Source organism: Dermochelys coriacea, chromosome 21 (assembly GCF_009764565.3).
Source record: "Dermochelys coriacea isolate rDerCor1 chromosome 21, rDerCor1.pri.v4, whole genome shotgun sequence".
Classification (NCBI taxonomy): domain Eukaryota; kingdom Metazoa; phylum Chordata; order Testudines; family Dermochelyidae; genus Dermochelys; species Dermochelys coriacea.
In genome coordinates this window covers 14755263-14771040 of record NC_050088.1, presented here as the reverse complement: position 1 = coordinate 14771040, position 15778 = coordinate 14755263, and the positions used below count along the sequence as shown (strand labels likewise).

Genomic DNA, 15778 nt, shown 5'->3' with positions numbered 1-15778 from the left:
AAACACATGGCACTGACCATAAAGGAAGTAGTAAGCAGATGTACCCCAGAGGTACTGCTGCACTTGCAAGAGATCCAAGTCTATCGGCCTCCTCTCAGCCTAGGACAATGAAGTTCTCAGACATTGTGGCAGCAATAAACTAAGCCTCATCAAGGAGGAAAGACCCTGTAGTGCTGCTGCCTTTTTAATTCTGACCCGACAACTGATCCATGGACTAGTGTTGACTCTGAAAGAAGCCATTAACGTCCCAAACACAGCACCACATCCACTCACGATCAAGAAGAGATGGAGGAAAAATAAGGGAAACCAAACCGTCCTCTCCAAAATAAACCACTGGGGGAATCAAACATAGCAAGGGCAAAGCTTAGAGGCAGATGGGGATGCCTTCTTACCAAAAGACTTTATTCACAAGTGCGTGCTTGTGAGGACAATTCCATATGAGCAGCATTCCCACCGCTGACCTTTTCTTCAGCCAAGACTTCCAAAACTTGCTGGTTTGTCTTTGCTCCCAGACGAGTTTTGCTGTTGTGCCAGTGTTTGTGGAGCTGCATGGTGCATCCCTGCAGATGAACTGGCACTGTTCGGGTGCTATTACTCAGAGGAGCTAGCAGTGCATCCCTCTGGCCACATGTCTGCAGCTGCCCTGCACAAGCTGCCTCAGGTAGGACAGCCTGAGTGTTACAGTATTTAAGAACCTAGTCTAATTAATATTAGATTACAAGCAAACAGAATTGATAATTTCACTCAAGCTAGTTGTTTACTAAGCCTAATGTAGCTCAGGGGCATGGGACCCTAACAGAAAGGGTCACCATATGCTGCAATGCCCAGGAGGGAAGATGCCAGATGGCTACCTTGGAGACCAAAGCCTTCTGTTTATCCAGTGCAGTGAAAGCTCTTCCTCCCTACTCCAGTGATTCATCCCAGGCATAGAAAGGACCGTTTCTACACAAAAAAGGGACCAAAGCCCTCCGGCCAGTCAGTCTTTGGCTATGTTGGCTGCCAATAAGAGTGCCAATTTTAAGGGTGTCTGCTAGGGAGCGAACACAGACCACCACCACACACCAGATAACAGCAACTTTAAATTGCTACCACTGATTTGGGAGAGTACTGAAACAACAAGAAGCGATAGCCTTTATACCACCCAGACTGTGGCATTTCCAGTCATTTCAGCTAATGTTACATCATGAAAAACTACAAGGTAGTACAACTACACTACTACAAGGTATTTCCCTCCAACCTCAAAATTCATATCACAAGGCCCTGGATGGCATGATACACACAGTCAGCAAAAATAGGAAGTGGGTTGTGAACCCTGATGGCAGACTATCAAGAGGGTGCATGGATCGAGACCTGCAGTGGGTACCATGCATCAGGCCCACAGCTCTGTCCAGCACACACTGCTAAACCAGTTGCCAATGACAGAGCAGCTCTTCCAAAAAGAAGCCTACATCTTGCCATATTTCCAGCTCGTGTTGCTATGGCTTCAGCATACAGAAACAAATCAAAATTAACTGAATTAGGCAGAATATGTTACTCCACCCTTAGCCAGCAACAAAAGGCTATGAAGGGCCCCTAAATACCTTGCTCAGGATTGCATTACAAACCTGCAGTTCCTCTGTGTGGCACCCCATCAAACCATACTGAAATTGCCATGTCTTATTTCAAGTGGCTAAAAAAAACCTCTTTGAAGTAGGGCATGACTACTGTTATTTAGAATATTTCCTGGTGCAGATCAATTTATATAGTGTGAATCCACTTTGAAAATGAAATAAAACAGGCAGGCACAACAAAGCAAGCTCTCAGCCAAGAAAACTCAGATTCTGGTTCTGCCCCTAGCTATCCCCATCTCCAGCCAGGCAGGAGGACAGACTTTTGAAAGACATGGGGAGGGGAATCGGCTGGCCCAGCCGCTTCAGCCCCTTCTGCCTCCCTCTGCTGACAAACTACTTAGCATTCTGAGGCGGCGGGCGCCTTGCGATTCTGGCCTGTGTCAGGCTGCAATCCTCTTTCCAGGAAGGAAGAAGATGGGTCAGGCTCCAGTTTAACAAAACAATCAAACCCTACAGATTATTTCATACTAAATCAACTGCATAACCCGCTATACTCTATAAATTCCATCCTGACCGTTTAAATAGGCACATACTGTGTATCCATATTCCCTATCCATTTAGTTACCCACGTGCTCTCAAAGGCTTCATTCTCCTTCCTAAAATGCAGGCTCTGAAGCCATTACTGCAGACTACACAGAAAACCATCACCCCGGCTGGAATAAATCAGATCTTTCCATCTGGGAAATTCTCTGTTAGGAGGATTCTGCTTCTTTCCTCGGACTCTGTATTGAAAAATTAGTCACAGAAACCCCCACTAATTACAAACCCACCCCCCTCCCCCGCAGCAAAACGACACCTGCCCTGCAAAGCCAGCAGAGCTTTCCGGCTGCCATCCCCTGCTAAGGGCGGTATTGATCGGAGGGGATGGAGATGAAATTACCATCCATCACAGGGGGGAATCTTCCTCCCGCTCCGGTCTGTATCTCCGGGTAGGCTGTTAACACCCCCCCCCCCCCAAAAAAAACCAACACCCGCCCCGGGGACATGCCGCGATGCCCCCACACGGCCCACGGGCACCAGCCCAGCAGTGGAGATTCCCCCCCAGCCCCAGCGCACACACGTTGCACAAACCCCGCTCCCCCCCCCAGGCGGGCCGCCCCGCCCCCGGGCAGACCCCGCTTCTGCCGCCGGGCGGGACGCCCCCCCTCGGCCAAACCCCGCTCCCCCCCCGGGCGGGACGCCCCCCCCTCGGGCAGACCCCGCTCCCCCCCCCGGGCGGGCCGCCGCCCCCTCGGGCAGACCCCGCTCCCCCCCCGGGCGGGACGCCCCCCCCTCGGGCAAACCCCGCTCCCCCCCCCGGGCGGGACGCCCCCCCCTCGGGCAAACCCCGCTCCCCCCCCCCGGCGGGCCTACGCCCCCTTCGGGCAAACCCCGCTCCCCCCCCCAGGCGGGCCGCCCCGCCCCCGGGCAGACCCCGCTTCCGCCGCCGGGCGGGACGCCCCCCCTCAGCCAAACCCCGCTCCGCCCCCGGGCGGGACGCCCCCCCCTCGGGCAGACCCCGCTCCCCCCCCGGGCGGGCCGCCGCCCCCTTCGGGCAAACCCCGCTCCCCCCCCCGGCGGGCCGCCCCGCCCCCGGGCAGACCCCGCTCCCCCCCCCGGCGGGCCGCCCCCTCAGAGACACAAGCCCCTCGCCCGGGGCAGCGGCGCGCTGTCGGCCAGAGGCAGCGGCGCTGTCCCGGGGCGGCCGGCGGGGCCGCTCACCGCGATGACGTTGACGAAGGTGGTCTTGCCCGAGTACTGCAGCCCCACCAGGGTGAGCTCCATCTCCTCCTTCCAGAACAGCGCCCGGAACCAGTCCAGCAGCTTGGTGAACAGCGCCAGCATCCTGCCGCCCGCCGCGCGCCCGCCGCCCGCCTCGCCGCGCCGCGCCTCGCGCTGGGTGGGGCCGCTCCGCGCGCCGCCGCCCGGCCCAGGGAGCAGACGCCGAGCCCCGCCAGCGCCGCCTGCCGGCCCGGAGGCCTCGCTGCGCGCGGCCGGACGGGCCCCGGCTCCCCGCCCCCGGCCCCGCCCCCGCCGCGCCCCGGCCCCGCGGCCGAACCCTCTCCCGCCGGGCCTGCCTCTGAGCGCGCCCCGCGCCGGGCCTAGCCCTCACCCGCACCCTCCCCCACAGCCCGAGCCGGGCCTGCCCCGCCCCCCTCCCCGGGCCTGACCCCCCCCCCCACACACGGGTCCACCCCGCCCCCCATCCCAGGGCCTAACCCCCCCCCACACACGGGTCCACCCCGCCCCCCATCCCAGGGCCTGACCCCCCCCTACACGGGTCCACCCCGCCCCCCCATCCCAGGGCCTCACCCCCCCACACACACGGGTCCACCCCGCCCCCCCATCCCAGGGCCTGACCCCCCCCCACACGGGTCCACCCCGCCCCCCATCCCAGGGCCTGACCCCCCCCACACACACGGTTCCACCCCGCCCCCCATCCCAGGGCCTATCCCCCCCCCTACACGGGTCCACCCTGCCCCCCCATCCCAGGGCCTATCCCCCCCCCTACACGGGTCCACCCCGCCCCCCCCATCCCAGGGCCTGACCCCCCCCACACACACGCGTCCACCCTGCCCCCCCATCCCAGGGCCTATCCCCCCCCACACGGGTCCACCCTGCCCCTCCCATCCCAGGGCCTGCCCCACCCCCCTCCCAGGGCCTGACCCCCCCCCCACACACGGGTCCGCCCCGCCCCCCCATCCCAGGGCCTGACCCCACCCCACACACACACGGGTCCACCCTGCCCCCCCCAGCCCAGGGCCTGACCCCCCCCCACACACACACACACGGGTCCACCCTGCCCCCCCATCCCAGGGCCTGACCCCCCCTACCACACGGGTCCACCCTGCCCCCCCATCCCAGGGCCTGACCCCTCCCCCCACGGCTCCACCCTGCCCCTCCCATCCCATCCCAGGGCCTAACCCCCCCCACACTGGTCCACCCTGCCCCTCCCATCCCAGGGCCTAACCCCCTCCACACGGGTCCACCCTGCCCCTCCCATCCCAGGGCCTAACCCCCCCCCACACACGCACACGGTTCCATCCTGCCCCCCATCCCAGGGCCTAACCCCCCCCACGCACACGGGTCCACCCTGCCCCCCCATCCCAGGGCCTAACACCCCCCACGCACACGGGTCCACCCTGCCCCCCATCCCAGGGCCTAACCCCCCCCCCCCACACTGGTCCACCCTGCCCCTCCCATCCCAGGGCCTAACCCCCTCCACACGGGTCCACCCTGCCCCTCCCATCCCAGGGCCTAACCCCCCCCCACACATGCACACGGTTCCACCCTGCCCCCCATCCCAGGGCCTAACCCCCCCCACGCACACGGGTCCACCCTGCCCCCCCATCCCAGGGCCTAACACCCCCCCCACACACACACGGGTCCACCCTGCCCCCCCATCCCAGGGCCTAACCCCCCCCACGCACACGGGTCCACCCTGCCCCCCCATCCCAGGGCCTAACCCCCCCCACGCACACGGGTCCACCCTGCCCCCCCATCCAAGGGCCTGACCCCCCCCCACACACACACACGGGTCCACCCTGCCCCCCCATCCAAGGGCCTGACCCCCCCAGACGCACACGGGTCCACCCTGCCCCCCCATCCCAGGGCCTAACCCCCCCCACGCACACGGGTCCACCCTGCCCCCCCATCCCAGGGCCTAACCCCCCCCACGCACACGGGTCCACCCTGCCCCCCCCATCCCAGGGCCTAACCCCCCCCCACGCACACGGGTCCACCCTGCCCCCCCATCCCAGGGCCTAACCCCCACACACGCACACGGGTCCACCCTGCCCCCCCATCCCAGGGCCTAACCCCCCCCACACGCATCCACCCAACCCCTCCCATCCCAGGGCCTAAGCCCCCCCCCACACACACGGGTCCACCCTGCCCCCCCATCCCAGGGCCTAACCCCGCCCCACACACACACACACACACACACACACACACACACGGGTCCACCCTGCCCCCCCCATCCCAGGGCCTAACCCCCCCACACACACACGGGTCCACCCTGCCCCCCCATCCCAGGGCCTAACCCCCCCCACACACACGGGTCCACCCTGCCCCCCCATCCCAGGGCCTAACCCCCCCCACACACACGGGTCCACCCTGCCCCCCCATCCCAGGGCCTAACCCCCCCCACACACACACACGGGTTCACCCTGCCCCCGCATCCCAGGGCCTGACCCCCCACCACACACACACGGGTCCACCCTGCCCCTCCCATCCCAGGGCCTAACCCCCCCACACGGGTCCATCCTGCCCCTCCCATCCCATCCCAGGGCCTAACCCCCCCCACACGGGTCCACCCTGCCCCTCCCATCCCATCCCAGGCCTAACCCCCCACACACGGGTCCACCCTGCCCCTCCCATCCCATCCCAGGGCCTAACCCCCCCCACACGCGTCCACCCTGCCCCTCCCATCCCAGGGCCTAACCCCCCCCCCCACGCACACGGGTCCACCCTGCCCCCCCATCCCAGGGCCTAACCCCCCCCCACACGCGCACGGGTCCACCCTGCCCCCCCATCCCAGGGCCTAACCCCCCCCACACGCGCACGGGTCCACCCTGCCCCCCCATCCCAGGGCCTAACCCCCCCACACGCGCACGGGTCCACCCTGCCCCCCCATCCCAGGGCCTAACCCCCCCACACACGGGTCCACCCTGCCCCTCCCATCCCATCCCAGGGCCTAACCCCCCCCCCCCACACACACGGGTCCACCCTGCCCCTCCCAGGGCCTAACCCCCCCACACGCGTCCACCCTGCCCCTCCCATCCCTTCCCAGGGCCTAACCCCCCCCACACGCGTCCACCCTGCCCCTCCCATCCCTTCCCAGGGCCTAACCCCCCCCACACACTCGGGTCCACCCTGCCCCTCCCATCCCAGGGCCTAACCCCCCCCACACACTCGGGTCCACCCTGCCCCCCCCATCCCAGGGCCTAACCCCCCCCACACACTCGGGTCCACCCTGCCCCCCCCCATCCCAGGGCCTAACCCCCCACACACACTCGGGTCCACCCTGCCCCCCCCATCCCAGGGCCTAACCCCCCCCACACACACACGGGTCCACCCTGCCCCCCCATCCCAGGGCCTAAACCCCCCCCACACACACACGGGTCCACCCTGCCCCCCCATCCCAGGGCCTAAACCCCCCCCACGCACACGGGTCCACCCTGCCCCCCCATCCCAGGGCCTAACCCCCCCCCCCACACACACACGGGTCCACCCTGCCCCCCCATCCCAGGGCCTAACCCCCCCCACGCACACAGGTCCACCCCTCCCCTCCCATCCCAGGGCCTAACCCCCCCCACACGGGTCCACCCCTCCCCTCCCATCCCAGGGCCTAGCCCCCCCACACACACGGGTCCACCCTGCCCCCCCATCCCAGCGCCTAACCCCCCCCCACTCATGGGTCCACCTCCCCGTCCCATCCCAGGGCCTAACCCCCCCCACTCATGGGTCCACCTCCCCGTCCCATCCCAGGGCCTAACCCCCTCCCACACTCATGGGTCCACCTCCCCGTCCCATCCTAGGGTCTAACCCCCCCCCCACAGGTCCTCCCTGCCCCTCCCATCCCAGGGTCTAACCCCCCCCCCCACACACATGTTCAGGGGTCCACCCTGCCCCTCCTATCCCAGGGCCTAACCCCCCCCCCCACGGGTCTAACCCCACACACACACACTCAAGGGGCCAACCCCCCCCCACCAGGTCTGGCCCGCTAGACACTTAGGGGGCCCCCCACAGTGTGACCCAAGGTCTAACCCCTTCCCCTGCCCCCCCCACCTCCCCCTCCAGGTAACCAAGCTTTGCTCACACAAGATTTCACTGTCTCACCTTTAGTGAAGGTGCCCAGTGTCCTCCAGGGCTTGGGCTCAGATACATTGCAGCCTAGCTGCCTTCTTACAGGAGAGACTCTGCACCGGTACTCGAAAAGGCGAGTTGGCTGTTGAATATTAGCTATTACCCCCCCCCCCACACACACACACCTAAGACAACCTCCCTGAGGAAATAAAAGGAGACAGCATTTAAACAGGCTGGGGACTGAGTTAGTAACTTCAGCCCTCCTCAGTCTCAGCGTGTGTCAATTTCTGCAGAAGGATCAAACCTGTCTCGGCGGATTTTAGTTTAGTTTTAGTTTTATTAGCTGCCATGTCAGGCAGCAGCAAGATGTGATCCATGCGTTTCCCTAGTGCCTCTAAGTACTAAGGCAAAGGGACTGGGAGTCAGACTTGGCTTGTATTCCCACTGTGTCTGTGTGACCTGGGGCAAGTCATTTCCCTCTGCCTCATTCCTCCCCCCCACATCTGTAAAGTGCTTTGAGATCTATGGATGAAAAACTAGAGCCATCTAGAACTATAAGAGCGAAGCCCAAGGTGTCTAGAAGTGGCAGGTGATTTGAGACACTTCAAAGGGGCCTGGTTTTTAGAGAATGAGAGCTCAAGACCACCCCACCCTTGTAACACTGAAACGGAGGCACCCAAATCTCAAGTCACTTTTGGGAAATTGAGCCAGGTATTTATTACCACCCTACAGGGTTGTGGGATGTTAAACTACTTCTGCTATCCATATCAGTGCAGAGTAATCTCAGTAATCTCTCTTCTGTACTTCATAAGGGTGTTGTGATTCTGACCACTTTGCAAATGTTCAGTGAACCTCAATGCAAGGTGCTAGAGAAGTGCAGACTTTGTCACTTAGATTTCATATAGGAACAACGTTGGCTCACACTTAGTCTCTCAGGGATCAGCTCAAACCCAGCCTATCTCCTTACACTATTCTGAGCCCAAAAGGGGCATGTAAAATGAATAGGAATCATTTAAGCAGAAGCTCATTTACTACTTCAGTAAATAAATGGTAGAGCAACTGGAATTTCTGGTCAAATTTGGTACTGAGGCTGTACTTTGTAAAGTGACGGCCACAAAAAGCGTTTTCACTTGTATTCTCTCTTTTGTCAGATCATGACAACTCCGAACCAAACATCTCAGTCCACAACATGATTTCTGCACTTTGGCTTCACATGAGGAAAAACCCTCATGTCCATCAGCCTTATGGCAACCCTAAACCAGTCCAAACAAGTGAAACTTATCTAGTAAGTTATTGCCCTGCACTTAAATATGGGTGTGTTTATAATTCAGGCTGAGTGACCAAGAGGAACTACCTGAAGAGGTGGCGGCTGCAAACCCATATCCCCAGACTACGGTGCATTCCTAGCCATTAGACTACAGTATCCTGAATTCATTCATGCCATAAACAGAGCCAGCTAGCTGTCTGAAAGACAAGTGTGTACTCACTGAAGGTAAAGAAACTGAATTGTCAGTATTTGCATCAGAGTGTGGATTCTAAAGTGCCTGATATAGTTAAGGTTAAAAAAAAACATTTCTATTATGTGGCATCTGTCACTATGAAGCTGCCTTTGTTTTCTGAGACAACGACCATTTTGTTTTCAGAATTGCTGCAACCAGTGAGAGGAGGAAATTCCTGTTCTCTCTCATGGAGACTTAAATAAGTAATTTTGGGCTGAAAGCATAGGATTATTTGACTACACCACTGTAGCTCCTTTGCATGCTATAGAAAAAGCCACACATTTTGGCTACGGTTTCCCCAGAGTGAGTTTCTGCTTTAGGAGGAACTTATTTTTGGAAGGAGTTAGAAAAAGATTTTGCTCACGTCTTAAATGAGCATGTGCAGCATAGGGACCATCTCTGTACCAAATTTCAGATTCCATACCCCAAATCATGACGACACTAGGGCTGTTTTAAAAAAAGATTACGAAAATTGTTACAGTGGCAAAGTGTATCACATTCTTCACACCCACAGGTGGTCCATAAGTTACATTACATATTTTTGGGTGATTTTTGAGACCAACCCACCCCTTTTAACACTGAAGCAAACATGCAAAATTAAGGATCTCTTCCCAGCCCCAATACATTATGTAATTTGTGCACAGCCCTCCACCCCACTGCTTTGTACTTTAAGCCAGCTGGACAGTTTTGCTCAAACAACAAATCCCCAGGCAGAGACCAGTCCTGGAATATTTCATCCTGTAAGGTGAAACTTTAACAGTTACAAGAAAATGAAAAAAGAAAAGGAGTACTTGTGGCACCGTAGAGACTAAAATACGTTTGTACTCCTTTTCTTTTTGCAAATACAGACTAACACGGCTGCTACTCTGAAAGAAAATGAAAGAGACCCTTTGAAATGAAAACACTTGTGCAACCTTAACTGCTGGGGTTGCTAGACACAGCAGTTATAGACCACCTCTCTGCTATTTCTTTCTGGTCATGATGATTATTCTTTTGTCCCATCCTCATTTCTCTATTCAACTCACTCTCCGGTCCCTGGTGATGATCTTAACACATGCTGTGTCCTGCCCCTTCTAACCTCCCCATCTCATCCTCTACCCCCCAAAATGGAAGTTCACACAGACACTGGACTCCACTTCAGTTCTCAGTCTCTTTCCAACCAACAGAACTTTTTGGGTTCCAACCTTCTATCCCTTTCCTTGCTAAATAAGTGTGGCCCAGAACATCCCAGTCACCAGACCCAGCTGGTTTCATTACAATTTTAGCTCATCTTCTGGGTACTGAATTGTTTGTGAACTGGTCCCAATTTCTGCATATATTCAGTGTTTGCAGCATAGTTTAAAGGTTTTTTTCAACCTGTTACTTGATTCCCTTGTCTATGATGGGGACATATATTGTCTTTTGGCTAGAAGACCCATTCCCCATCTCTCCACCCCCTTGAATTTAGACTAGATTAGTTTTGTTAAGATTTTAAAAAGCAGCAAACAGATTCTTCCATTATTCCTGACAAAATACAACCCATTAGGCATGTAACCCACGTGAATCGGCACACTGTACTAACCCACAACTGCATATGGTACTGCACTGATTATACCCAGGGTGAGCAAAAATTAGATCTCAGGCTTCACATATTCAGACTATTACCCAATAAATACATGGGGCATTATCACTTAGCCAGCCAGTACACAGAGGTTGAAATTAATACCATACAGAACGCCAGACCAAAGGTTATCAACCATTTAAGTCCCAATTAAGCTCTCAAAATACCGTAGACCTTACATGGACCTTAAGTATAGCCTAAGCCTCATGCTAACCCTCTGCCAAGGACTGAATTTTGCCCTCCAGGTGCAGACAGCTGATTCAAGTCTGTCCATCTATACAAGCAGCATTGCATGGGTGTGGCTGTGAGCATGAGGGTTCTTTGCCTCACTCCTTTTCTCATTGCTGGCCAGCCATCTCAACCATGAGACTACTCACGCCAGTTCGCTTGCAGGTTCCATCGTTAGTTCAATCTTCTGTCTCCTTTCCAGCCCCTCCTGCTCCTCTGTGGTCAGTTAAATGGAATGTACATCACGTGCATAATAGAATGAAGCCTGTAATTAAAGTGACCTTCAAAGGGAAAAAATTGAATTCTCTTTTGATTCTTTACAATGGATTAGAAAAGCCTTGAGTGAAATCTTGTCCCCACTGAATTCAATAGGGATCTGGCCATTGATGTGAGACTAGGATTTCACCCTCTTTTTATTTAAGGATTGGGGTGGGTTTAATTTTGTTTTTTTACATTACAAATTCAAGTGCTGTGACCCCTGATTTTTCCTATGGCAGAGGGAAGAAAGAGGCAGAATGGCCCAGTGGTTAGGGCCTAGGTTCAATTCTCTGCTCCAGACTTCTTGTATGCTTAAGTGACTTGCCCAAGGTCACTCTGACTCAGATCCTCATAGGTACTTAGGCACTGGGGACCTAAAATGATGAACTTCAAGATCAAGGCCTCTGTCTCTTCTGCACTATCCTACCACACAGAGGGGTGCTTTTAACCCAAACAGCTATCCAAATTTGGGGTCCTGTGGGTTGTTCCAGCTAGAAGGAAAAAATGAAGATGAAGTCTAGTATCTTTGATGCAATTTTATTTGTTTACTAGGGCAGCTCTCACCTTGGGAACCTTCAGGGCAAAACTCACCCCACTGCAAGTCTCCCCTGGTCTGTTTCTGAGGTCAGAGTAGCAGCACTGGAGCCCTCCAGCCAAAGCCCCCCTTTCAGGGCATTGACACTCAAAGGTACTAAGGAACAAAAACAAACCACTCAAAGCCAGGGTCATCCCACAGACATTCACTGGGACCTCACCCTTCTATTTGGGGCTTGTTTCCAAAACCGTCTGTGCTTCTGTCAATTCCCTTCCCAGGATCTGGTCATCCCCTCCAGGAGGATTGATCCAACTGTCAAGCAAATGCCATCTCAGGGTTAGAACTGGGCTTTTCTTCCCCAAGAAACAGAACTCCACCCACCTTCTTAGTCAGCACTCAAACAGTGCTGGGCTCACTCCTTTTATCTCCCCTCTCCATGCCTGACATTGGCTGCAGTGTAGTTGGGCAGGGCCAATTGCGTGACAGGTCCACAAGTTTTCCCTAACCCTTCGATTGCCAATGGGGAACCAGTCAGCCTTCTTAACCCCCTCATTGCCAGCGTGGGGCCTCTCTGCCCCACCACAACAAAGAAGAGCCAAAGCCCTGTTTCCACAAACACAGGAGGAACCAAACAATAGGAGACCATTTCTTCCCAAGTCTCATTAGCCAGTTAGTCCAGCCCCAGCCCCCTCTCTGGGCTTCTCCCAGGATCAGGGTCCCACACTGTGCTTGTCCAGGCTGACCTGCGGCTGGCCTGTGTCAGCTGACTCAGGCTGGCAGGATTCGGGCTACAGATTGTTTAACTGCGGTGTAGATGTCCAGGCTTGGCCTGGAGCTCAGACTCTGTGACCCCATGAGAGGACAGGGTTCCGGGATCCAGCCCAAGCCCAAACATCTACACCGCAGTTATACCGCCCCGTAGCCCAAGCCCCACAAGCTGGAGTCAGCTAACAAAGGCAGTCACAGGTGTTTGACTGCAGTATAGACATACACTTACAGCCTGCTAGTGCTTTTTTAATGTTTAACCTGACCGAAATGCAGCTGTTACACTCATCAGTTTTAAGGAGGTTTTAACTCAACCCGCAACACTACATTATAGATTGTGAGCTGCTCGGATCCTATGTATCTTATGTTGTTGATGTACACACCCTTGAGCTGCACATCCTAGTTAATGCCTTCAGAACTTTCCCTCATTATCTCTTCTACGTATATGTTGAATAGTTGCAGAGACAGGATACAATGTGGGTGTATGTCTTCCTTGATGCTGCGATACACCAATACTTTGGCTGACTGGCTGCTTTCTGTCCTCAGTATGTAACTGTATTTCATAATGACAGCTGTTGGCACAGTCTGTAGATATTTCTTTATTAGTAGCAGTATTTCAGTAGCACCTCTAGGCTCCATTGTATATACACAGAGGGCAGCTCGACACTACAAAGTTTTGTTGGCAGAGCTATGTCAGTCAAAGATGTGAAAAAAACACCTTCCTAGCCAACAGAGCTATGCCAGCAAAACCCCTGGTGTGGACACCAACGTCAGCCTGCCTCTGTTAACATAGTTGGGCAGGGTCTGCACCTAAAACTTAGATCGACCTAGCTACATCGCTCAGGTCTGTGAGCTCAACCTAAACTCTACTGTAGACGCAGCTACATTGCCAGAAGAATTCTTCTGTCGCCCTAGCCCTGTAGTGTGTATACATACCCCTAGAGTCATTTGGGGAGGTTGTGTTATGCCAGCAGAATAACGCCTTCTGGCAATATAAGCTGTGTTTACATTAGAGGGCTCCGCCAGTACAGCTATACCAGCTAAGCATTTGTAGTGTAGACAAGGCCCTAGTAAGAGAATCCCTATCCCAAAGAGCTTGCAGTGGAAATAGAGGAGACAGCAAGGACAGGTGTGTGAACAGAGGCACAAAGCAGGTTATTGGCAGAACTGGGCATAGAACCCTGATCTCCAATGCCCAAGTCACCACCCATTCTGCCGCTAGTTATGGCAGAACCCACAAGCAGGGCAGAAAATAAGACTCTAATCAGTAATAACACTGGGCCCTTCTCAGGGTATAGGTGCAGCTCTGCGGCTGTCGCACAGACACTTAGTATAGCAATGGAAGGGGTTTGCCATTGGTATAGTTAGTTCATCTCTCTAAGAGGTGATAGCGAGGCTGACTGAAGAATTGCTCCATGGACCTCGCTGCATCTACACTGGGGATTAGGTCGACCTAACTACATATGGCTTGTCTATGCTTGAAAATAAATGCTACAGCTGCATAGCTGCACTGCTGTAGCACTTCAGTGTAGCCATTCAATGGGAGGGGTTTTCCTTTAGGTGGATTTAATCTACCAGTTAGGTCGAAAGAAGAATTCTTCCAGCTGGCTAGCTCCCGTCTCTTGGAGAGGTGGGTTAATAGATGGAGAAAAGCCCTCCTGTCAATGCAGGAAGCATCTACATTCCAGCAGCACAGCTGGAGCTCCATAGCTGTGCCTTGTAGCAGCTATAATGTAGACTGAGTCTCCTTTACAGATGAAGGGGCCTGTCCACTGTCAAGGTGGGTCGGCAGCAGAACCAAGTGATATTTGCATGGTTGCTCTAACCAGATCTTACAGTCCCTCCCCAGAGAAAGGAGATGGCTGGAAGGGACTCTGCTTCCTCATCCATTAAGTGATAAGTCTTAGTGAATGAAGCCTGCACTTCTGGTTTCAGAGACTTTCACTCTGGCAGAAACATGGGAAAAAAATAAATTAAAAGGCACCAATGCAAGGGATAGACAAGAGTGACCTAGACAAATTGGAGGATTGAGCTAAAAGAAATCTGATGAGGTTCAACAAGGACAAGTGCAGAGTCCTGCACTTAGGACAGAAGAATCGCATGCACTGTTACAGGCTGGGGACCGACTGGCTAAGCAGCAGTTCTGCAGAAAAGGACCTGGGGATTACAGTGGATTGGAAGCTGGATACTAGTCAGCAGTGTGCCATTGTTGCCAAGAAGGCTAATGGCATATTGGGCTGCATTAGTAGGAGCATTGCCAGCAGATCGAGGGAAGTGATTATTCCCCTCTGTTTGGCACTGGTGAGGCTACATCTGGAGTATTGCGTCCAGTTTTGGTCCCCCCACTGCAGAAGGAATGTGGACAAATTGGAGAGAGTCCAGCGGAGGGCAACAAAAATGATCAGGGGACTGGGGCACATGACTTATGAGGAGAGGCTGAGGGAACTGGGCTTGTTTAGTCTCCAGAAGAGAAGAGTGAGGGGGGATTTGATAGCAGCCTTCAGCTACCTGAAGGGGGGTTCCAAAGAGAACGGAGTTTGGCTGGTCTCAGTGGTGGCAGATGACAGAACAAGGAGCAATGGTCTCAAGTTGCAGTGGGGGAGGTATAGATTGGATATTAGGAAACACTATTTCAGTAGGAGGGTGGTGAAGCACTGGAATGGGTTACCTGGGGAGGTGGTGGAATCTCCATCCTTAGAAGTTTTTAAGGCCCATCTTGACAAAGCCCTGGCTGGGATGATTTAGTTGGTGTTGGTCCTGCTTTGAGCAGGGGGTTGGACTAGATGACCCCCTTAGGTCTATTCCAACCGTAATCTTCCATGATTCTATGATTGGATTTGGCCTGTATTTTGCCGTGTCCTCTTTTTATATTTGTGCTCTTGCTCCAGCCCTGTGGTGAAATCACATGCCATGACACTGCCATGGAAAGATCACATTCTTTTCATGGCCACGGACAGTCAGTTGGATATGGATACAGTAAGTGTTGTCCTTAACCTCTGAACCAGACTCAACATCCACCCCACGCTCAACCTGCCTTCAAACAAGCATATCTCTAGTTTCACGTCCCTCTGCAGAGCCTGGAACCAGAACCATCCCAATAGCACAGCCGGGCTGTTTTTACAGTATTTCTGGCCTGACTCAAAAGAAAAATGACCAAGGATCTCTGGGGAATTCCTGTTCCTGAGCCATTTCCACTCCCAAACCAACCAGACTAAGGAGAGGTTTGTGTGAGATTTATCTCTCACACTGAAGGAAACGGTCCATTACAGAGGCAGCCCTTGTTAAACACATCTTAAGTGAAAGGTATATTAAACCAAAGCTGTTTCATCTCTCTTCCAGTCACAGAGTGCAGTTGTTAGGACACATAGCAAGCGGAGAGTAATATTCTGGGCTTTCATGAGGTTGTGTTTGTGAGGAGGGTGTTAATATTAGAATCCACACCAGGAACAAACAAACACACAGAAGAAACCATTTAAATTCACCATCCAACTTCTGG

At 55.0% G+C, this 15778-nt stretch overlaps 1 protein-coding gene and 1 long non-coding RNA gene across 2 annotated transcripts in view; both read right to left on the bottom strand.

The window, feature by feature from the left end:
* Positions 1-3515, bottom strand: part of ARL8A (ADP ribosylation factor like GTPase 8A) — a 38493-nt gene extending 34978 nt beyond the window's left edge. Inside the window, exon 1 of the mRNA XM_038379733.2 lies at positions 3312-3515. Within this exon, the coding sequence (XP_038235661.1) occupies positions 3312-3434 (123 nt within the window). The 5' untranslated portion in view covers positions 3435-3515. The remainder of the gene's footprint in view (positions 1-3311) is intronic.
* A 4686-nt stretch (positions 3516-8201) lies between these two features.
* On the bottom strand, positions 8202-12097 carry LOC122457112. Its single transcript, XR_006276451.1, has 3 exons — positions 11738-12097; positions 10874-11005; positions 8202-9343 (listed from the first exon to the last, which is right to left on the bottom strand). It is a non-coding gene; the product is annotated as an uncharacterized LOC122457112 (long non-coding RNA).
* Positions 12098-15778: the final 3681 nt, after the last annotated feature.